General features: G+C 39.1%; 1 protein-coding gene across 8 annotated transcripts in view; it reads right to left on the bottom strand.

Moving 5' to 3' along the window:
* Positions 1-139: 139 nt before the first annotated feature.
* The window catches only part of Clock (clock circadian regulator), a 78678-nt gene continuing 55382 nt past the window's right edge, over positions 140-23435 (bottom strand). For 7 of the 8 annotated variants that reach the window (XM_050150295.1, XM_050150294.1, XM_050150290.1 and 4 more), the window contains 8 exons: positions 21952-22093; positions 20975-21075; positions 20384-20473; positions 16712-16864; positions 15144-15347; positions 14307-14509; positions 9809-10067; positions 140-7069 (listed from right to left, as the gene is read on the bottom strand). In XM_050150295.1, the coding sequence (XP_050006252.1) occupies positions 6890-7069; positions 9809-10067; positions 14307-14509; positions 15144-15347; positions 16712-16864; positions 20384-20473; positions 20975-21075; positions 21952-22093 (1332 nt within the window). In that variant the 3' untranslated portion in view covers positions 140-6889. The remainder of the gene's footprint in view (positions 7070-9808; positions 10068-14306; positions 14510-15143; positions 15348-16711; positions 16865-20383; positions 20474-20974; positions 21076-21951; positions 22094-23435) is intronic. The other variant, XM_050150296.1, reaches the window with a different exon arrangement.

The following is a 23435-nucleotide window of genomic DNA, read 5'->3' on the forward strand; positions in this document are numbered from 1 at the left end:
GAGCATAACTGCTGAGAAAGCAGTCTTGTACCAGCAGGACATTGTTTCTCTAAGTGGTAATTAAAATGTAAGCTATCAGGCAAACACTGCTAGCACAATTAGGCCCCACTGTTGAATAAAGAAAGGAAAATGTCACTGACAGATTTAAAAACATTTAATAGTCTTTCTGTAAATCAAATGTGACTCTTACATGTTATGTCCACAGAAAGCAGGTAATTCATACTGAGAAGCAGCACTGAGGTATTCTTTATTTTTAAAACTGAAGGAAACAAAGTTTGGATCTAATTATTTTGACATTAAAACAAAAACAGAAAATCCATTGCTACTGCTTGGCTCTTTTGCTGTAATTTTTGATTCTGAATACATTACAGGCGTCTATGGAAAAGAACGTTCTGATAGTACATGGAGATGTAGGTAGAGCCTGTGCTCATATAGCAAGAGGCCTGAGTGAAGGCATGCTGGCAACACAGTTTTACCTCTTAAGAAGTAACTTTGATAACCAAGGATAACCAATTGTATCAAACTCAACTAAAATGGCAATATTCACCTGGTAACAGCAGTCCATATTTTAGTCAATACTGTTTTCCAAATGTAGCTTATGAAAACCAGGGAACCTATTTAATAGCACCATTGAAACCATTCATTATCCATCGTTTGTGGAGTTTAGGGTTTTGGCAAAAGGGTAATACCTGAAAGAATGCCAGTCTTTTCTAATAACTGAACTTATCTCAATGAACTATTTACTTGGGGGGGGGTATTCTTATCTGGAGGTCAGCAGCCATGTGTATCTCTCCCTCGGGAGCCGGAAATGATGAGCTATGTCTACTGTTTTCATTTAAACCCAGAACCAAGCAGTAAGGACAGCAATGTCAAGAACAGCACAGCAAGAACCACAGAGAACAGCAAAGAATCTGGTGCATGTTTATACAACCACTAACTGATTTAACAAAGTTTACAAAGATAAAACATATATATATATATATTTATATTTTTTTGCACTAACTGGTTTTAATACAGCACTAATTGAGCTTGTCTTTGGGCTTCACTCCTTACACAGGGTGAATGTGAAAGTGCTATACTAGAGCTTTCCCCAACTGAAGCCACAATAAAATAGATTTCAAAATAACTTTAGAATGGTTTCAAAATTCCAGTTGTTTTGGCTGATACATCCAGTGTTTAATCAGGAACTTTTTGAGGGTAATGTTTTTGCTTGAAGGTGTCAACTTCAAGATAACAGCTTTTCCTATATTTTAGGTTTGTTGTATTCTTAAAACTGTTGTCAGCAATAAACTTGAACCAGTACTCAAACACAAACAATTTGAATGTCATTTCGTAAAGCAATGTTACAGTTTTCTCTGATTTAAAAGCATGTATCTAAAGATGGCATATTTTCAACTTACTCTCCTCAGAGTTAAACATCTTTTACAGAATTAAACTCAGTTTGTCTGATTGTATTTTAACTACTGTTCTCCAAGGGGTCCCTGTGAGTTCGACCCTACCTGTGGGACTCCAAAGCCGCAATGAGAGTACTATGGGAGGACTATATCCACAGGTCAGGTGAACAGGAAGGATCCTCACGGAGCGAGGCCTCCCATGTTCAAGTACCGCTTTACTAGTCAGTGCTGGCTATGGAAATTTAAAGATAATCAACTTTTTAAAGAGTTTTCAGTATGCATACATTGTGTAACTATTTGTATGGACTCAATATATGGAAATAATGATGCCAGCCATTAAAAGGTACTATTTTGCTAGCATTTACCCAGATGGGCAAAAGCAAAGGCAGCGTGTAACATGTGCCCTTGCTTCTGTCGTACTGGCCTTTGACTGTGTGGGAAGTACCCATATACAAAGCGCCCATGAAACACTGAAGGCAACAAGTGACACTAGAGAAAGGTTGGAGTAATGTAATAAAGCAGAGCAGGAGGAAGTGCAGGGATGTCCAGGTTGACCCACCACTGCCGTCCTGATGTACAAAGGGTTTCAATTATCTGTCAGTGGAGAGTCACTGGGGGCAGGGTAACAACTGCTGCCCCAAATAAGACCCAAGAACAAGATAATGATGCAAAACAAAACTGACCATAAATTAAATACAGGAGACCAAATGTAGATAAACAAATATAAATAAATACATAGCCATTTTATTTAAGAAACCCAGAGAACTGTGTTCGGAACAAGTTCCTTCCAACCACTTCTAAGACCTCCTATAACTACTTCCTATGGTGATTGTCGCTTAGTTCAGCACCTCAGTGTTTGCTGGTGGTGTTGATGGGGTCTCAATAGTCTCCACAAACTATATACAAATACAACCTATTTCTCTAGAACATTTTCCTGGGAAAACCCAGCAACTTAGAAAGTATTGTTAAATACTCATCTTTCAAAGTATTATTATTTCAGGAAAACAAGGAATGTAGTGTTATGACAACAGAAAAAATATGCAAACAGTCACGTGGAAAAAAGAATTTTAATTTTTAAATATATACTTTTGCGTAATTTCTGGTGAGCTGTTCAACACTGTTTGAAATATCCTGAATTAGTAAGTCTACCAACAAAATTTACCTCCGGTGTTTCCACAGGAGACATTAAAATAAGACCAAATTATAGTTTTCTTCAACCAAAGCAGTCATTCTCAGTCTTTTTTGTGCAAAAATATTACAAGAGCAACTCAAGTGGGAACGCTGAAATGACATGCCAACATTTCAGGGCACATTTAAAACACTCAATAATTCTTGAAATTACCGTATCCTAAAATATTACTACCAACCGTTGATAGATTAGTTCTGTGTATCTACTCAAGACAGATGCATATTTTCCTAGACCTCTGAAAACAAACAGGCTCATTGGTCTCTTTTGGTGTCCACACAATAGGCAAGATAGGTTTACAATAGTGTTTAAATGAACTATGCATCTACAATCTCCTGACTCCACCACATTCAAAACAAAAGTCAGAGTTTATTTGGCTACCTTGAAATCACTCCCATAAACCTGCTACGGTTCACTGGATCTAAACATTTCTCAGAAATGTGTCATTTATAATTTCACCTAAGTGATGATTAGGGGATCCTTTAAAAATGGTTAATGCCTAAGATACAAACTTTATCTAAATGTATAATTGCAATAAAGTGCTTTATTACCTTTCAAAATGATGCTTTTAGACTGTGGTATGTTGATCTAAGTGTGTGCTATTCCTCCCATAAAGGATCCCCAGGCATGAGAGTCTGGTCTCACCTGTCTCAGAAAGCAGCAGCACTATCTTTTGGTAGGTAGGCTGACAATAGGCACATTACCCATGCGGATGAGGCTGTACTAGGGCTATGGCAAAGGGGGGGATTAGAAAAGTGGAAGGCAGGTGGAGGGTTCCTACTATACTCATAGTTATATACAAATATATTAAATATGCTATAAAAATAGTCAACTCTTTTCCTTTGCATTTACTTCAGAAGCTCCTCTTAGAAGAGTGTTCACTCAATCCAGACAAACGTAAAAGGTTTCTTTCTCTAATCACTACGAAAATGGCAAGTGCCTTTGTGCTGTTTCTTCTCCACCACTGAAGAGTTCCAGTCAGCTTACTCCTGGCTATATGCCCTCAGCAATATTAATATCCAGTGTTTATACCTTCCATGTGGACTCTGTGGTACTAAGAACAGGACCACAGGTACTGGAAAGGTGATAAGCTTGAACGCGTTTTACACAAATGCTTACCAACAAACTAATCACCATACAGAAAAAATAATACTAAAAATGCTATCTGCGTTCCACTTAAAAAAAAAAATCCTTAATGTAGTGGAAACATTTTAAGCACACAGTAATATCCAAGTGAAAAGAATCTACCTCTGTAGACTACTACTTTAAGGGTCCCTTTCTAAGGCTTGAACAAGGGCTCATTCCCTCCACACGATGCCCTTTATACAGCTGGACTGCTTCAGTGCTCCCAACTAACTTCAAGAGACTGCTTTAAGGCAACGGCCAACTACAGCACACACAACTCAAACACACACTAGTTTGCACAGTTTTCTATCACTATTCAAAAGCACAGGCGTTCTTTTATTAGTACATTCCTAAGCCATGTCTATCGACAGCAGAGCTCAGCACTCCAGAGCTTGGGGAAGGGCCTGTGGTGCTCAGTTGTATGCAGCCCCTCCATAGTTACTACTCTAAGGAAGAAAAGAGGAGTACTTTCCAACGCCAGCCTCAAGAGCAGCTTTGTGCTGTACTGTCCTCATCCCTTACCGTCAGCAACACCCCATGCAGAAGCAGCCCAGAGCAAGGTACCTGCAGGGCAGCGAGAACCTATCTGACCCGCACCCGAACAATTTCTTAACTAAAAAGTGCTGCCCAGAATCCAAATTTTAAAGAAAAATGAATCCCCATGAAATAGAGTAGGGGACATTAAAGTTTATAAGAAGCTGAGAAGTGTTTCTATTTGGTATCTTTTCATAATTTAGATTTTTAGATTTAGGTTTCAGTCAACAACTTTGGCTATAGAAATGAAGAGCAGGCAACAGATCAACCTTCATCAGAATGCTGAAGTCTATGTAGGATACAGACAGGGACAGTTTGCCATCGGGGAAAGCAAGAATTAAGGAGCTGAGAGGCAGTTAGTTGGTGCTGACAAGTGTTGCCCAGCACCGCGCTCCACATGGACACCTAAGTTAGTGGCTTGGTGCTCCTTTATCAACTGCTTTGAAGCAGGAAGATAAACTGTGGAGAACAACAAGAATTACATAATTAGTATGTTGTATCTCCTGTTAGCTAAATCCTTATCACTAGGTATTGCCAAAAAGTAAATGAGGCACAACTCAGATGACATGGAAGGCAATTTGGAAGGGGAGAAAGCAGTGTGGGTGCTCTATTTCACATTAATTTCATCACGTGTGTATAAGCTTGCATATGCATACATGTGTTCTCCCCGCTCTCCGGGTGTCCATGTGAGCGTCAACTAGAGACTGATATGTCGGTTACTGACTGGTATCTAGCCACAATTCTTTGCAGAAGGGTAGGTACCAATTTTCTTTGGTTGTGTTCTTTTTCACCACTAACTTTCTAACTTAACTGCAGCCAGGTAAACAGGAAAACAAAGACATACTTAAGGATGACAACAAAGCTGAGGACAGATAACTGATTCCGTGTTCCCCAGAGCCCTTATCTAGGAATTCTGCGTTAGGTTATTTTCACTGCTGAGAACCTCTGCTTAGCAGCCTCATCCGGTACACACTTTCTTCTAAGGTCAATTCTAATTTGCCACACTTGTCTTCCCTTTTCCCAGTAATGTTTTATTTTCTATTTCTCTTTTGTTCTATAATTGAAAATTTCATTATTAGTACCATAAAATCTAAAAAAAAAAAATGCTCTTTAAAATCTATGTAACTTCGTTGGAGTTTATTACCTGTAGAGTATGATATTGCCAGATGAAATCTTAATTCATGTTTAGAAAGCATGTGAGTTACAGTCGTGGTTTGACAAAGGTTAAAGGCAATTCCTACCCTTCCTCTGAGCAAGTGTTTACCAGTAATTCTTAAAGGACTATTTAGCTTTAAAGGAAGAAACAATTTGGAAATAAATTTGGGATCACATTAACAACCGTGATCCTATTCAGGTGGCCCATGAGACACAGCAGTCTTCATGGGAACTTGAGAATGACACTGAGACCCACATGCTGCTAAAAATGTACTAAGGTTTCAAAACTGCTACTGAAACCAGACAATGAGTTCAAGACGGTGAGTTATCACCTGAATTAAAATCAAGGCACTATGGGTTTTTCCCCCCTCAAATAACCCTGAATCATTTTGACTAAAAGAAGCATTGAAATTTTTAAGGATAATAAAAAGATTCCAACAAATCCTAAAAGTTAAAATTCCCACCACTGAGAATGTTAAAAAGTGCCTAAAATGTTCTGTGTGCAAATTTGACTCTTATAACTGAAACATTCTTGAAATCACTTTCAGGCTTGTTGAAAACCATTTACATAAATATTCCAACTATGAAACATATCAAAATACATGATCAAACTCTCAACCAACCATCCAAAATAAAACAGTGCAATTCTATTTTCAAACATAATTAAAATAATGAAATAGGGATATTTCTGAATAAATGGAAATGTAGCAATAATTTAACCTGAAAAAAAATCCATTCCCAGCAGCACATTATATCTCACTGAACAAACTGTGACACCACAGCCAAAGCACGCACAAAAAGACTTGTGCCCTGGAAAAGTGACTAGAACACTATTATGTTGTAAACAAAATGAAAAGGAGGCTGCTATCAGTTTGTACATGGTGTCAAAATCTAATGAAATGTACTCATACCTGTAAGGGACAGATAATGCTTTCATGCTGCGCAAAGAAGGCTTGCTCTCCTCCATCCAGACACAGACACATCTATAGAGCGTCTATACAGAGAATTCAAACCTGCACAACATTCTGAAAGGAATCACTGATCCATCATTATCTGAGCAGGGAGGGGAGTTTGGGGTGGGGACTACTAACTACTGGACTATCTTCATGGATCTAAGCAAACCCCTGGCAGTGGTGTGTCCTCTGACATTTGATACCAGGCACAGAACCACTAAAGCTACCAACACTGTCAGTGCTTTTCTGATTCAGTAAAGGTCAGGATAGTTGAGCTTGTTAACATTTGGCAATATACTCTTTCTCCATCAAAAAAATATCTGGGCAAAGAAACTGTCCGATTGGCTGTGTCCCTACAATCCCCCACTGGCTGGTATTTAATGTACATCTGTAGCACTGGGCAGCATCTCCCTACCAACTAATCCAGGAACTGGAACACTCAAGACTACCCTCACAGAACTGCCAAACTTCTAACCGTATGTCATCTGAGTGACTTTCTGGCCATCCCCTTCCTCTCTAGTGTCAGAGAGGAAGTGTGTGTGCTACTGTGGCTGGACCTTGGGAGGGTCACTCAGACTGTCAGTCCTGTGCCGACTAAGCTGCTGCTGCTGCTGAGGCTGGTGTTGCTGGTGATGCGACGGAGGGAAGGTGCTCTGTTGTAGAGGAAAGGCAGCAGAGAGGATGAGCTGAGCGGAAGGGTTCCCATGGAGCAACCTAGGTGTCTACAAAACAAAAGGAGGATTATGCACATGATTTTATGTCTTCACACTGTCCATTCACATTGTCCACTGTCCACAGGGACAAGAGCTTTAAATTCTCATTTTGTTCACTAATCTGGTTTTGGAAAACTGGTTTTGGAAAACAGAAGCCTTACCTTCTTTCTAAAAGCATAATAAAATTTAATTCAAAGGAATTTGTGCTGAGAATTTAATAGTATAAAATACTGTCTTGAGACAAACTGCATATTTTTATTTTATTTCCTCCAGGCCCAAATTTAGGCAGAAAAACTGGAGCACAGCTATGTCTGTATAAGACACGGATACTCCCTGGTCAGACAGACAGTGCCATCTGCACATAGGTCTGCCTGTTGGTTAAGAACAAGACCAGAGTTAAAAAAAAAATATAGCTCTGCCCATAAGTGCTTGTAATCCCAGATTGGGTGAGGTGGAGACAGGACGATCCCTGAGGCTCACTGGTCAGCCAACCTAGCCTAGTAAGTGAGCCCCAGGTTCCTATAAGGCCATTTCAGAAAGACAAGGTAGACTAAGGAGCAAGACCTGAGGGCTGACTGCTGGCCTCCACACATTTGCACGCACACACTAGCGTCCCTCCCCCAACCGGAGTAGTCAGAAAAGCACAGGCCTTAAGTAGATTTGGTTAAATTGAGCTGGTCCACCTGCAGATGTGTGACACTATCAAGCGGTCTACTTCTCCCACCCTCAGTACAAGTATCTATGATGCTGAGTTTGTACAAACATTATAGAAAAAAGGAGGGCACTGCTGGAGGCTGAAGTCCTATGTGGCCTTATGAAGTAACAAAACAAAAATAACCCCTCCCCCAAACAGGGACTGATCTACCATCACTAATCCACATGTCAGACCTGAAAGCCTCAACTCTTGAGTGTTTCTTTAGTCATGTTTTGACTCCTGGCTCACAAAAAGGGACTAGCTGAGACAGTGGGAGAATTTTCAAGTGAACAACTTCTGGAAGACAGCACACACTGAGACATCCTTGAACTGAAACTAGTAACATTTGCAAATGTGTATGAAGAAAACCTATGTACTCAAGTCTAAGGACAGATTTAAACCGTGAGATGACGAAACTTGACAAGGACCTTACTTAAAATTTTTCTTCTTGATTTGCTACCATAAAAGTCTTGGTAAGTCAAATGGATTTATGGCATTTACTTCCCTGACTACAATCCAAGTACATTTTCAAACAGGTCCATTAGAAAAGCCAAATTATGTATTTATCAAAGTTCTTATGTTTTGGGGATGCATGTTTGCGGTGGGGGCAAGAAAGAAGAGGATGTTCATCTTATAAACATTTATTCTGTTTGTGTGTGCAACTATTAGGGTTCACATGTGGGAGTCATGGGACAGCTGTGGGAGTCAGTTCTCTCCTTTCACTATGTAGAAATCTGAGACTGAACATCAGGCTCAGAAGATAGTACCCTCACTCACTGAGCTGTCTCCCTGTTCCCAAACACTCCTTCTTTTTAAAGGCCTGTCTTCTTTGATAGATTCAAAATACTAGACCTTAAGGCAAATCACATTTTTTAAAGCTTTTGTTTAAATCTCACTGGAGCTTTTATATATAACATGTATATTATATATGTGTTTGTGTATTTATATATTATCATCTAAATAATAGCCTAAGACTTGTTTTATTATTTATAACAATAGCTAACCTAGTTATTAATTTTAGTAGTTCAGACTTAAGTCCTGTGGGTGTGACTCAAATATTTAAGCAGTAAGGCTGTTTCAGTATTCCATGTTACCAAAATAAGAATTCCACCTAGCCCAGATGGCCTCTTGTAGAAAAAACACCAGATTCCCCAACACTAGAGTCTAGAAACTAGTTCTGTTGGTTCTTGGCAGAGGATCCTAGCCGACGGGGACTTTCTTCTGGACCTATGGATAGGTTTATCCACATGGCATCTGGGTGGGTTTTGTCATTAATATGAATGTCTTACCACATTTGCCAGTATCATGGTCATCAATGACAGCTAGCTATATACCTTAAAGTGTTATGAAGTATAAACTATTACATCCAATACATCAAGAGGTTTGACAAGTTTAAGTGCTATCGCAAAGGTCATGTGTATGTGGTATCACAATTACTCAATTTGAGGGCATCCTGACTTTAGAGCCTAAGTTCTAGTGACAAACTATACTGCACCTACAAGAAAATTTCAATAATCTGGCATGGTAGTGCATACCTGTAATCCCAGAATGCAGAAGCAGGAAGATCTGCATGAGTTCCAGGCCAGGCACAACAAACACAACAAAATCACAATCTAATAAAATTTTATCTGATGATTAAGGTAACTCCTAGGCTAAAAAAGGGATTCTTCTTGATGTACCTGCTCAGTGAAGAGTAGTTTGAAGGTATTAAAGAAAGAAAATGGGGCTTTTTTATTAAATTCTTGAAATACTAGCCTGAGAGAGAAAATGGGCTTAATAAGTGATTTGATATGGTCAGGAAGTAGGCCACTTACTCTGGCCAGAAATTCAGATAACTACAAGTTTGGCTTGACAAGGTTTTAAAAGCCTTCCAAGACTGAAGAAGAAAAATAAAATAGCCGATTAGGACAAGCTTTCTATTTCTATAGATATTTAAATCCTACAAAAAGCCTTTACAGATTTTCCAGGTCTTTTACAACCTTGTTCATTTATCATCTTGTTTGGTTATAAAATAGGCAATCAGCTCTAGGCGACTTCCCCATGGTGAGACTTACCTGTAAAAACTGCTGTGGTGGCTGGGTCAGCTGGGCCTGAGATGGTTGCTGAACTGCAGGAAGCTGCTGCTCTTGGGAGCTCTGCTGCTGTTGCTGCTGCTGCTGTTGTTGTTGCTGCTGCTGCTGTTGCTGTTGTGTGGCAAAGGTCGGATAGGCAGTCACCACCTGGCCCATAAGCATGGTACTTGGTACCATGACAGCCCCACAAGCTACAGGAGCAGTCACTAATTTGGTCACAAGTTGCTGACCTTGAGAAAATCTGTGAGAGAAAACAAAGAAATGGCATCAAAAGGACCAAGCATAACTCAAGTCAGCTAAATATTTATCTTAGATAATACCCAATGAAATGGTTCATTTATTTTATAAAAGCATATGTTCCTAGTTTCTGTTTTCAGAGATTCTCCTTGGAGGCTAGGGATATAGTTTAGTGGCAGAATGCTTGCTTGTATAGCATGTTGGGGTCAATCTCCAGCACCAAAAACAATTTTAAAGAGCTCTTTCTTGGTGTGTGTGGGGATATCAATCAAACAAACAATACATACACACACACAGTTTGTAATATAAAACATATTATAACAACAAAACAACTTTAAAAAATACTCATATTCAAGATAATGAAGGGCCTGCCATGCCATATATAAAAATGAATAAAAGATCTAAACATAAGATATAAACTACAAAACTCTTAGGAAAAAAGGCACACAAATTTCATGATGTTGGGCTTGGCAACAATATCACTATCAATGCCAAAAGCACAGGTAGGTAACATTAAATAAAAAATTAACTGGATGAGATCAAGCTTAGCCAGACATATAAAGAACTCTTGCAATCAAACAACACTCAATACATTTAAAAACTGGACAAAAGTTAAACGTTTTTTCCAAAAAATACGAATAGCCAAGAGACACATAAAAAAAGTCCTCACTAGACCTAATCATTAGAGAAATGAAAATAAAATAGCAATGGAAAGCCACTGTGTGCCAATCAGTTCACTATTACAGAAAAATTAACAGACTAGGAAAACTGTTGTCTTAATTTGCTTTCTATTGCTATGATAAAACACCAGGACCAAAAAGCAACATGAGGAGGAAAGGGTTTATCTAGCTTACAAAATCCCAAGTCACAGGCCACTGAGGGAAGCCAAGGCAGGAACAATGGAGGGAGGAACTGAAGTTGAGAGAACAGAGAAGCACCCTTTACTGGCTTTCTCATACAGCCCAGAACCATTTGCAGGGAACTGCACTGCCCCATAGGCAGGGCCCCTCCACATTAATCATTCTTCAAGAAATTGCCTACAGACAACAGGATAGAGCTTTTCTGTTTTCTCAATTGAGATTCTTCTTCCTACTAACGCTAGCTTGTGTCACGTTGACAAAAACAAAACCAACCAACTAACCCTAACCAGGACAATCCTGTAACAGTTCTTCAAAGAATTAAAAGAAGTCCATTTCTGAGCACTAAGTCAGAGAATGCAAAAGGCAGGAAGCTCACACGAGGATGCTTTGTGCACAGCTGTATTTACTGACAGCAGCTGAGGTATGGAAACAACCCAAGGATCCACTGGCAGAACGGTAAGGAAAATGCTACCTATGTACAACATACAGAAGAACACTTGTCCTTAAAATAAATTTGATATCTGAAAACACAGATAAGCCCTGAGAATATTCTGTTAGGTGAAATACAAGTTACAAAAAGATAAATTGCTGGGTAATTAATTTACACAAAGTATCTCTAGGCAGTCAAATTTATATAATCAGAAAACAGAATGGTGGTTGCCAAAATCAACAGGCAGAAAGGCTAAGGAGTTGTTTAATGAGTTTCAATTTGGAAAGATAAAAAATGCTCTGAAGATGGTTGAGGGTGATAGCTGGAACCACGTGTGGATATACTCAAGGCCACAGGACAGCACACTCTAAAATGGTTAACACATAGCCAGGTAGCAGTGCTGCATGCCTGTAATCACAGCACCTGGGAGGCAGAGGCAGGCAGATCTCAGGGTGAGCCTAGTCTACAAAGGGAGATCCAGGACAGTCAGAGCTACACAGAGAAATCCTGTCTCAAAACAACAACAACAAACCCAAAATGAATGTGAATGGATGGTGAGGTAATCCAGACCTAAAAAGATGGATATGGTATGTACTCACTCCTAAGTGGATACTAGCTATAAACAAAGGATGTTGTGCCTATAGTTCACGATCCTAGAGAAGCTAAGTAACAAAGTGAACCCTAAGAAAAACATACATAGAACCACCAGGAAAGTTGAAATAGGCAAGATCGCCTGATGAAACTGGGAGCATGGGGGTGGGGGTGGGGGAAAAGGAGGGTGGAAGGAGAGGGGGAGAGAAGAACTTGAGGGACCAGGATAGTTGAGATGAAGGAAGGACAAAGATGAGAGCAAGGAAAGAGATATCTTGATTGAGGGAGCCATTATGGGGCTACCTTGCTCTAGAGAAATTCCCAGGAGTCCACAAGAATGACCCCAGCTAATACTCTAAGAAACAGAGGAGAAGGTGCCCAAACAGGCCTTGCCCTGTAGTCAGATTGATGACTATCTTAAATATTACCATAGAACCTTCATCCAGCAACTGATGGAAACAGAAGCAGAGACCCACATCAGAGCACTGGACTGAGCTCCCAAAGTCCAGTTTAAGAGTGGGAGGAGTGAGAATATGAGCAAAGAGGTCAAGACTGTGATGGGGACACCCACTGAGACAGCTTACCTGAGCTAATGGGAGCTCATCAACTCCAGTCAGACAGGGAAGGAACCAGCATAGATCAAACTACTTCCTCTGAATGTAAGTGACAGTTACATGGCTGGGGCTGACTGCGGGGACACTGGCAGTGGCACCAGGATTTATCCCTACTGCATGTACTGGCTTTTTGGAAACCTATTCTCTTTGGATGGATACCTTGCTCAGCCTAGCTATAGCAGGAAGGGCCTTGACCTATCCCAAAGCAATGTGCTTTACCCTCTCTGTGAAGTGGATGGGGGGCGGTGGGGTGAGGGTAAGTGGACGGAATGGGAGGAGAGAAGGGAGTAGGAACTTGGATTGGTATGTATAAGGAAAAAAAAGATAGTTTTTTTTTAATAAACTCCAAAATAAATAAATGTTTATACAGAAGTTTTGTTGTCTATATTTTTATCAATTAAAACTTTTAAATCTGTAAAAGTTCACTTTTTATAAAATGGCAAGATAGTTAGGAGTTAAATATATGTTAAGCAGAGTGCATTGACTACAATGGCAAACAGTTCATGAGAAAATTACAACTACTATAAAATCACTTTTAAAAAATTTTACATTTATAGGAAAATTATACTCAAGGTTTTTATTTTATAAATGTAAGGAAAAGTGACATTTTAAAGGATAAATGAAAGTGAAATTTATCAATACAGAATATTACTCGTGGTCAGAATTGACTAGTTTCTCTTCTCTTCCATTCTCTGGTGACAGTATTCCTTCTGTTGGCCTTTCCCGTTTGCTGAAGTTCACTGCTAGCACTGACGACAAGGGAGTAGCCGACTAGGGCAGACATGAGAGAGCCACAGCACAAAAGCAGGAAGTCTACAGATGTGTGCTTTAATGCTAATACCATCCACACGACCAAAAAAGTATTATTTCTGCAGTGCCAATGATCGAACCCCAGTCCTTTAAAGCCATGTTTCTTTATGACAAAGGCCAACAAGTTCTGACCACACTTTTCATTTGTTTACTTCAACCATAAATTTCATCTGTTCCGCTATAAAGTCTGCCAAATATTTATCACACCAAGTATATGCGAGCTGGTTATTCTCTTATTTTCATTAATGTTTCATTTCCTGTGGAAAGGAAATATCTATTGAAATATGTTCCCTCTTCCCGGGCTCCCCAAAATACATGCCAGCTCATCCAGCTTGGGACCCCAGTGCTGCTCTCTTAATGCTTCACTACGACCCCAGTGGCATGGGGACAGAGCCCACTGAAGCTTTGTGTGACAGTGCCTACAAAATGGGCTTCTGTATCTGACAGCCCAGCTCAGGATGAAAAATAAATTTTGATGTTATTCTGTTAAATCTTTAATATAAGTGATACAGTATTTACTTCAAATCTTAAAAAATGGGTATAGTAAGCAATAAACTAAAATTTCATGGTAAAAAATGAAATTAATGGTTTTGGAGAAAAGTGAAATACTGAGGATTGAACTGAGGGTCCTGTTCACACACAGGCAACTTCTCTACTCCTGACTTGTATCACTAGCCCATGTAGATATTTTTATATTCTTGTTTCTATGGTTTTCTTTTCCTGTGTCTGCCGCATGCATGAAGGCATGCAGAAGGCCAGAAGAGGTCATGAGAACCCTGCAGCTGGAGTTAAGGAGCTGTGGCTGCAGAAGGGGAGTGCTGGGAACTGAACTTGTCTTTCTGGAAGAGAAGCAAGTGTTCTTAAGCACTGAGCACACAAGTTGTTTTTATTCAATAAATTTACAACTCTGAAAATAATAACTGAAGTATGACAACCACCTTATCTGTCTGTCCTGAGTGAACGTGGTTACCGTAGCACTCTGCGTACTGTTCTGGGGCATACTGGATGGGATCTGGACCATGCTCCCGGCCGCAGGCTGGGAGATCACCATTGTATTGTACAGTGGGGCTGTGAGAGTGCTGGGCGTCTGGCTTGGAAGAGACGTCTGCTGACTATGTCCACTCATTACACTCTGTTGACTCTGTTGGAAATGAAGATTTTACAGAGATTATCTAACAGTTATAGGACGGCATGCTTTTACTATTCACCATTTGACAATGGCTGACAGAACAGAAATGGACTAGCAAAATATATTATTCTGAGAGAAATACAAAAAAGGCGGATTTGGAAAGTTGACTTAGTCTGGATTCTTTGATGGGAAGTAAGCTAATACTTTAAAAGAAGTATGATCTTAACAGGGAAGTAAAAAACATGCACGGGAGACGTCTGTTAAAGGCTCAAAGCAAGTCAGTGATGGTCACATAGTATGTTTTTCAAATATAGTAACAGATGAACACTAATTAATTACCAGAATTCTACAGAATGATTAAACTATTCCTACTTCCACAACATTCTATTCAGTATGCTTGCTATTCAAGAAGCTCTTGCAAATCAAAGACTTTTACATACAGGAAGTTTGCATGTTTTAAGAATCTGGTAGAATTATTAAACTAGGTCCACAAAACATAAAATTCTTAAATATCAAAATATTTAATAGTAACATATTTTCTACAAAATACTTTAGTGATCGTTGTCAATATCGTATGTTCTAATTTTTATTAAAATTTAGCAGCTGATGCAGCACAGAGCTTTAGGCAGACATTCTGGTCCATTACCTGAGCTGATGTACTGTGTAGATTCTGTTGTATCACATGCTGGTTTGTGGTCATATGTCCAGTATTCATTCCACTTGGAATCTGGCTACCAGAAACGACTTGGCTTTGCATATTTATAGGTGTAAGTTGCTGGATATTAGAATTTCCAGAGGCAAGTTGAACGGAACCAAAATTCAATCCAGAGTTTGATTGTTGCAAAAACATCTTTGAAAATAAAGATTACATTTCAGTGAACTTTCTTTGGCAGGAAGGCTCAGCTTGCTGCACAAGCCTGGTAGTCTGAGTTTGGTGTTTGGATCCCATGGTGGAAGGAAAAAATAGAGTCCCCAAAGTTATCTTCTGACCTCCACATATATTCTGTAGTACATACATACTCACATTCATATTCTCTCTCTCTCTCTCTCTCTCTCTCTCTCTCTCTCTCTCTCTCTCTCTCTCTCTCACACACACACACACACACCCAATTTTTAATTACATTTTTTTGTGAGGGTGCTGGGAATCAAACCAGGGTCTCAAGAATTTTAGGTAAACACTCTACCAATAAGCTATATTCCCAGACTAAATAAGCATTACAGTTTTTAAATAAAAAAACAAACAAAAAGACCAAGGAGAACACTGAAAGAAGCCAAGCAAAATGAAGTTTAACAGTCAAGTAACAAGTAATTAGCACATTTTGCAAGACCAATTAGCAATAATAACAATAAACTATGAAGATACACATTCATTCTTTCTCAGCCACAAGATCAACCGTGTTATTCAGTGCTTGTCAAAGGGCTGCTGCTGGCAGCTTTGTACCATCCATCACTCAAAGTTCGTGACAGTACACAGAAGAGTGTTCACCTAGTTTCCCTTCAGCAAAGCCCTAGTTCTCTACACATCCCTGTTAGTCAAGTAGTAAGCATAATGTCTTAGTCAAGTAATAGGAATCATATCTATTGGCATTTTACTAAAACATATAAACGCTCTACCTCAAAGGTTCTACAAAGTAAAACTTTTTTAATTATGGATTTGAACTTACTAAAATTGAAGTTTGTTAGTGTAAAAAGCAATGATGCTGATAGCAATGCCCTCAGAATGAGTATCTTTGGAGGTTCTAGAATTGAGCAGATAGCTAATGTGTGGTGTGCGAAGTCCTTCTATATATGTGCTGCTTTTATTGATTAATGAATAAAGAGGCTGCTTTCGGCCAATGGCTTAACAGAACATAAGGCTGAAAGATATATATTATATATTAGGTGGAGTCAGAGTGAGGAGACACCATGTAGCTACTGGGAACAGTCGAGCCAGAACCTTGCTGGTAAGCCATAGCCATGAGTCAATACACAGATGAATAGAGATGGGTTAATTCTAAATGCTAGCTAGCAATACACTTAAGCTATTGGGCAAACAATGTTGTAAATAATATCGCTTCTGGGTGATTATTTTGGGTCTAAGCAGCCCCCTACTACAAATGTGTACTGAACTGGGAAAAACCCACCTCTTGCATCCGACTTTTCATTTAAGTGGGAGGAGGCAATTTTTAGGAACCCAAACTGTGAATGAGATTCTCTGTGCTCAGAATAATTTACCTGAAGCCCTTGTCCATGGACCATTTGAAGCTGTTCTTGGATTTTCCTTAGCTCTTCTTGTTGCCGATGAATATTTGCCTCTATCATCCGTGTCCGCTGCTCCAGCTGGTCTTTTAAATGCTGCATGGCTCCTAACTGGGCTGAAAACTGAAACTGCAGCAGTACATGGAAAGAAAGCATAACACATCTTAGAAGTCCCTGGTCCTAATACCTGTGCGCTGTGAAAAGCAAGCAGTGCCACGAGACCAGAATGTCAGTTCCCAAACCGCGATCTTTATTCTCCTTGTGACACTAAAGCTAGACTTCAAAATCAGTGTCTGCCTCCAGACCCCTAAGAAGCTGCTGCAGAAGTGCTTATTTTCCTGGTGCTGGTGGGGGCCCTTCTCTTCTGTCACCATGTGCCAGTGGTAGCTGCTCCTCCCCCATGTGAAGCCCCTGGCTCACCCAGAAAGCCTCACTTTCCCAGCAGATGGCCTCCTTCCATGACAGCTCAGTGCACTTCTCTACTCAGTGGCCCCAGCCACAAGAAACCCATCTAGTACAGAATAAGAGCTGCTCAGGAGGCTGCCTCAGTACGTCCGTCCTTGGCTGTGCTCCCCTTGATTTATGAGAGTGGTGGTTCTCACATCATTTTTTTAAAGTTACACTTACTACATGGGGAGGGGCCCATGTCACAAAATGTGTGTGTAGGTCAGAGGACAACCTAGAGGAGTTGTTCTCTCCTCTACCACGCAGGTCTGGGGGCAGAACTCAGGCTGTTGGGCTTATCTGGCTTACCTTCCTATTCTTAGCATTTTTTAGAGATTCTTCTCCCATCTTTATATTACTTCTGCTTGAATTCTGGTGGTATGCTTTTGACTTCTGACTCGACCATGACTAATTACAGAACAATCTGCAGCTAGAAGATGTGAGTGCTTCTAGGTGTGCTGGCATATACCTTTAATCTTAGCACTTGGGAGGCAGAGGCAGGTGGATCTCTGTGAGGTTGAGGCCAGCCTGTTCTACACAGAATGGTTTAGATCAGTCAGGGCTAAAAAGTGAGCCCGACTCTTAAAAAAAAGCGAAAAGACAACCTCAACTTATCTGTGCCTCAACAACTTAGCAAAACAAGTTTTTTAGCTACTCCCTTCATGTCTACATTTTACCAGAGGAGAATGAACCCAAAGCAAACTGTCATCTCTAGAGGGCCCTCTGCGTGTACATTGGCAGAATTACCCAAAGCTAGGCAGGAGGATCACAAATGGGATGCAGAGTGAGTTCAAGTTTAGCCTGGGCAACATTTTAAGGCTGGGTCTCAAAATAAAAAGTAAAAAGAAAGGGCTTGAGGGCTCAAATAAATACAGAGCATTTCCCTAGGATGTTCAAGACCCTGAGTTCAGTTCCCAGTATCTTCCCTCCTCTCCACATATACAAAAATCACTTATTTACATCTGACAAATAACCAATAATTTCATTCTCATACTGTTTTGAAAAAAACTACTTTTCAGTGATACTATCCTTAGACCAGTTTAAAACACAGTTTTTTAAAAGACTAACGAATTCTAAGAAATTATGAATGAATGTACACATGAATGAAGAAAGTCATTCTGCATTCAGGGGTTTTATATCCAATTAATAAGCTGTTCCTACAATTTAGGCACATGCGATGACTCATTACTCATTTATTTCCATGAACAGCTTTGTACTATGTAATAATAGAGCATTTTACTTTGTGGGAAATCTAGCTTCATAGTTTCCTGCAGTGAACTGCACCTAAAAGCAGGAAATGCCCACCCTACCCTTCCATATTCTATCTTCAAAAAGGTTGTCCTTGCGGGGCAATGGTGGCGCCCGCCTTTAATCCCAGCACTCGGGAGGCAGAGGCAGGCGGATCTCTGTGAGTTCGAGACCAGCCTGGTCTACAGAGCTAGTTCCAGGACAGGCTCCAAAGCCACAGAGAAACCCTGTCTCGAGAAACCAAAAANNNNAAAAAAAAAAAAAAAAAAAAAAAAAAAAAAAAAAAAACGTTGTCCTAAATTAATGAGTTCTTTTTAAGCTTGTGCTAAAGATGTTGAATATTACTTTTTTTTTTTTATTTTCTTGAAATGGCCTCACTATGTAGCTCTGGCTGGATTGGAACTCTTTCCATACATCAGGTTCGCTTCAAACTTTTGGTAATCCTCCTGCGTCTGCCTACCAGGTATTGCACCATCATACTTGACTTCTGAATAATAGCTTTTAAAGAATGAAACTTTGACCTTTGAGGATGACAACAACAAACTGATATCATGTATTAGATTCTACTAGGCTTGAGAAAAATTACAAATTTAGTACCTCAACTTTCTCATGCCTTTTAAAAATGTTAGTTAAATATTTTATATTTATTTTTATGTCATACACATGTATTTTATTGTAACTAAAATTACTTTTTCCTACAGGTAAATGTCATGTTGTCACAATTTAAAGCATTTCTACCATACACAAACTAAAAAACAGAAACAAGCACAGAATATAAGTACTGAGCTTTACTTAGTCAATGAAAACAGGAGGACTGAATGCTTAGCACCATTTTTGATATAGTATATATTACTTATATATTCATAAAAACACCTCCATAAAGATGTTGATAATATTTTACTCATAATTAAATTAAACAACAAATAATATTGAAACTATGTCTTCATATTACATAAAAGTTCTGTCAATACTTCAAAATAAATAAAATTTGAAGATTCAATTTGATATTTAATAATACAGTACTGTTATAGAGCTCTTACAGGGTAGTGCTGCTAGCTTTTAGTGTCAAATAAACTGAAGATTTTCTACTATATTTATCACTGTAAGTCAGTAGTATTTCTGGAACTGTAAAGGAGCTCTAACTCCAGTTCAGAAGGCAGCAGTGCGCTGGGAACTCCTCTCTTGCTGACTTCAGTACTCACTTCTCCTTGGACTCAGGCCATCTCACACTTCTGAACAGCTCTCCTTCACTTGTGTTGTTATTTTGGTTTTGCTTTTGGCGGCTGGTTGTGAACTCACTATATAGCAATGGAAAACCCTGAACACCTGATTTTCTGGCTCCCACCTCCCACATTGTTAGGAAAGGCATGTACCACCACCCTTGGCATCTCACACTTGATTATGCTGTATTAAGGATCCAAGTCTTGTATGTAGACTTCATAACATGTTATTTTAGTTATATGTCATATATTCTAGATCAAGAGGCTTATTAATATAGATATTACAAATACTGTCAGCATCCCTGATATATGTAACTCAATACATACATAGAACTCAATGCCCCATGTGCAAACAAATAAATTAATATGTAAATTACTCAAATCTTCCAAAAGCCATAGGAAGAACAAAATGAACTAGTATATCTCATGTTTAAAATGATACCTATAAGCTGTTGTTATATGTAAGATGGTATAACACAGCAAGCAAGGAAACTCTTTGTTGTATAAGACCATCAAGAATCTTAAAAGATATATGCACCGTTGATTCTGTCTAGTAAGGGTCCAGGGGTACCCAAATCATTGTAGGTAACTAAATGTCACTACATATTCTAAATATTTCCAATTAAGATTTACTGCCTTTATAAGTATATGTATTTATATATACATATGAATAAAATTATATTTGCTTAAATGCAATTATCATTTGTAAATGCTCAACTAAAACAAACAAAAATACCTGTGACATGCCTTGTGGAATTGGTAAATTTGCAGCTTGAGACATCACTGGCTGTGTTAATGATGGACCAACAGACTGGGAGTTTATGGACTAGAAGCAAAATAAAAAATGACAATGAAGTGATGCTCATACTCATCTAGGAGGACTTCCACCATAAACACCAACACAATGTGTTTATCATTCACAACCTTGTATTTTGTTGAGTACAAAGTACGTCGCCCTTTCTACTCTTTTTATCTTTTCTTTCCCATGGTACCCAGCACAGGCCCTTGGATGTACACTCAATTGGAAGTTGGGTGGACTGAACTGAAGGCAACTGAAACTTCATAGCTCTCAATTAGCACTTTTCACAATTAAAAAAATAATTATCTAGCATTTTATCTGTAAAATGGGAAAGATTTTGAATGTCATAGGTCTGCAGAAAATTGTGATTCTTACAGAAAGGGTATCTTAGTTATCTGTTACTGCAACAGGGAACTGCTGAAGGCTGTGATGCTGGCTAACACGCATACCTGACTGCTGAAGGCTGCGATGCCGGCTAACAGGCATACCCGACTGCTGAAGGCTGTTAGGGCTGACTAACACGCATACCTGACTGCTGAAGGACGGCCTCCGCTGTGTCGTCTTTTCGTGAGCTGGCAAATGCTGTCTGGGAGGAGTGCTAGTATCAGTGGGGATCTTTGTCGGTGTTGCTGAAGTTAGTTAAAAAAGAAGAGAATTGGTGCTTACAAACAGATCTGAATGGTTAATCTCAAAATATGCTTCATGAATAGAAATGACTAAGTTAGCTTTCTGATATTAGATAGATAAATCCATGTTTATAAGAGTAATTTTAATTACTTCTTTTTTAAGGACAAAGAAAACGTGTGACAAAAAACTTTGAAAACAGTTCCTCCCGTTCTCCTCAATTCCCTCAAAGGCTTCAGGGCTCCCTGCAGGTATAAAAATCCACGCACACTAAGGTGTCTTCTAGCAGATAGCATAGTATTTATCAGCGAGGCACATTCTTCTGTATAATTCAAATCAACTTCGGATTACTAATACCTACTACAATGCATACTTGATAAAACAGCTGTAATAGGACTAGAGAATAATGGCAAAGAAAGAAGCCTGCACATGCTCATACAGAAAATGGAGAAGGCATTTCCTATTACCAGCTGTAGATACAGAGGATCAACTACAATTTAAAGGCAATTACCCAAGTCTCCATAAATTAAAGAACACTCAATGGTTAACAGTCCTTATTATTGCAGAGGACCAGGGTTCTGTTTCCACCATTCACATGCGGCTGATAAGCACCTGGTTTACAATGAAAGGTAGTATTTTTTCTTATAAGGGAATCATTTAAAAGGTAAGCAGAACATTACCATCTATATATCATCTTCTGATGACCTTAAATCTTTTCTAAAGATAAATAATTTGCTTCTTACTAGAAAGGTAATTATACTTCAAAACTGAAAAAAAACTAGAATTCGAAAAACTCCGGACAAAAGTGCTGATATCAGCAACACAAGTAATTTAGAAGAGCTCTTTGAAACACATGCTTGTCCCCAGGTCAAGGCACTTACAGGAAGGGTCCGAGACTGCTGTGTGAGATGACTTTCGTGAGCTTCTGGAAGAGGCAGACGGAGTTGGGCTGTGATCAAACCTTTCCAGTGCTTCCTTGAGACTGACTGTATTGATACGGTTGTCAGACCCTGAATCTTGGCTCTAAGGAGACGAGAAAAAAATAAATGTTTTCACATCGCTCAGTGCAGAGGTCTCAGCACAGCTGGACAAGAGGCTGGAGAGACTGTGTGTGCAAGCACAAGGAACGAAAGCCTTGCTTTACAAGGTTGAAAAACTGTGTGTATGTATGCGTATCAGGAAAAAAGTCTTATTTTAATATTGTAAAATTTGATTTCATTCTCTATTTAGAAAAAAAATAACAAGACTCAGGTTTTACTCTTGTTTTATGTTAAAAAAAATTAGCTCAAAATTCATCAAAAACATAAACATTACAAACTAAACATAAAACACTTGAATAAAGCATAAAGAAATGGTCACAAAATTAAAAACACTTCTGCATCAGAAAACAGCGGTGACAACAGAATTAAAATAATCTACAAGAGTAAGGAGATATTTATATATCATTATCTGATCAGGACTAAATATCTAGAATAGAACTCGGCTATAAAAATGGACACAAAACACATCATTTGTGACAAGATGCACTCCTGTTTGTTGTTGAGAAAAGTCTCACACTACTGGCCAGGAACCTGTAGCAATCCTCCTGCCTCAGTTTCCCAAAAACTAAGATTACAGGAGTGAGCGACTATACCTGCGAGTATGTACCTTTCAACACAGTATTTGCAAAGGCTGGTAAGAGGATCATTTGAGCTCAGCCTGGACAACACGGCAAGATGTCCTGTCAAGAAACAAACAAAACCCCAAAACAAAAAGAGGACAAGTTGGACACAGGTGGTACAAACCTATATCAAAACACTTGGGATGCAGAGGCAGAATCATCAGGAATTCAAGGTCATCCCTGGCTGCATAGCCAGCCCAAGGCTATCCTGGGCTGTATGAAACCCTACCTCAAAAACAAAACAAAACAAAAATCCAAAATAGATAAATGAATGAATAGATAAATAAGAAAACAAAAAAGAGAGAATGAAAATAAATACTTTTCCAAGGAGGAAACAATCACCTGATGAACTGCTCAAACTTACTAACCAGGGGAATCCAAATCAAAACCGGTCATGCTAGCTCATGCTCTATTAGAATAGCTAGGACCAGAAGACCCAAGTCAGACACTTGGGTGACAGACCTGGTTTATATAGAGTTCTTGGCTGTCAATGTTACAAAGTTTTTTGTGTTGTAAATAAAACAACAAAAAAATAACAACAAACCCCCACCAAACACAAAAGCTTCTCAGAAATCAATCAATATGATAAAGATGAAAAGAATCTTGAACTCTTATAGCTTGGTAAAGGGACCGGAAAAATGGCATGGCCTCTATAGAAAATAGTATGGCAGGTTCTCTCAAATTCTAACGGAGAGTTACCTACCA

The sequence above is a fragment of the Alexandromys fortis genome, unplaced genomic scaffold, assembly GCF_014885135.2.
Source record: "Alexandromys fortis isolate MF-2015 unplaced genomic scaffold, M_Fortis_MF-2015_v1.1 scaffold_0, whole genome shotgun sequence".
NCBI classification, from domain to species: domain Eukaryota; kingdom Metazoa; phylum Chordata; class Mammalia; order Rodentia; family Cricetidae; genus Alexandromys; species Alexandromys fortis.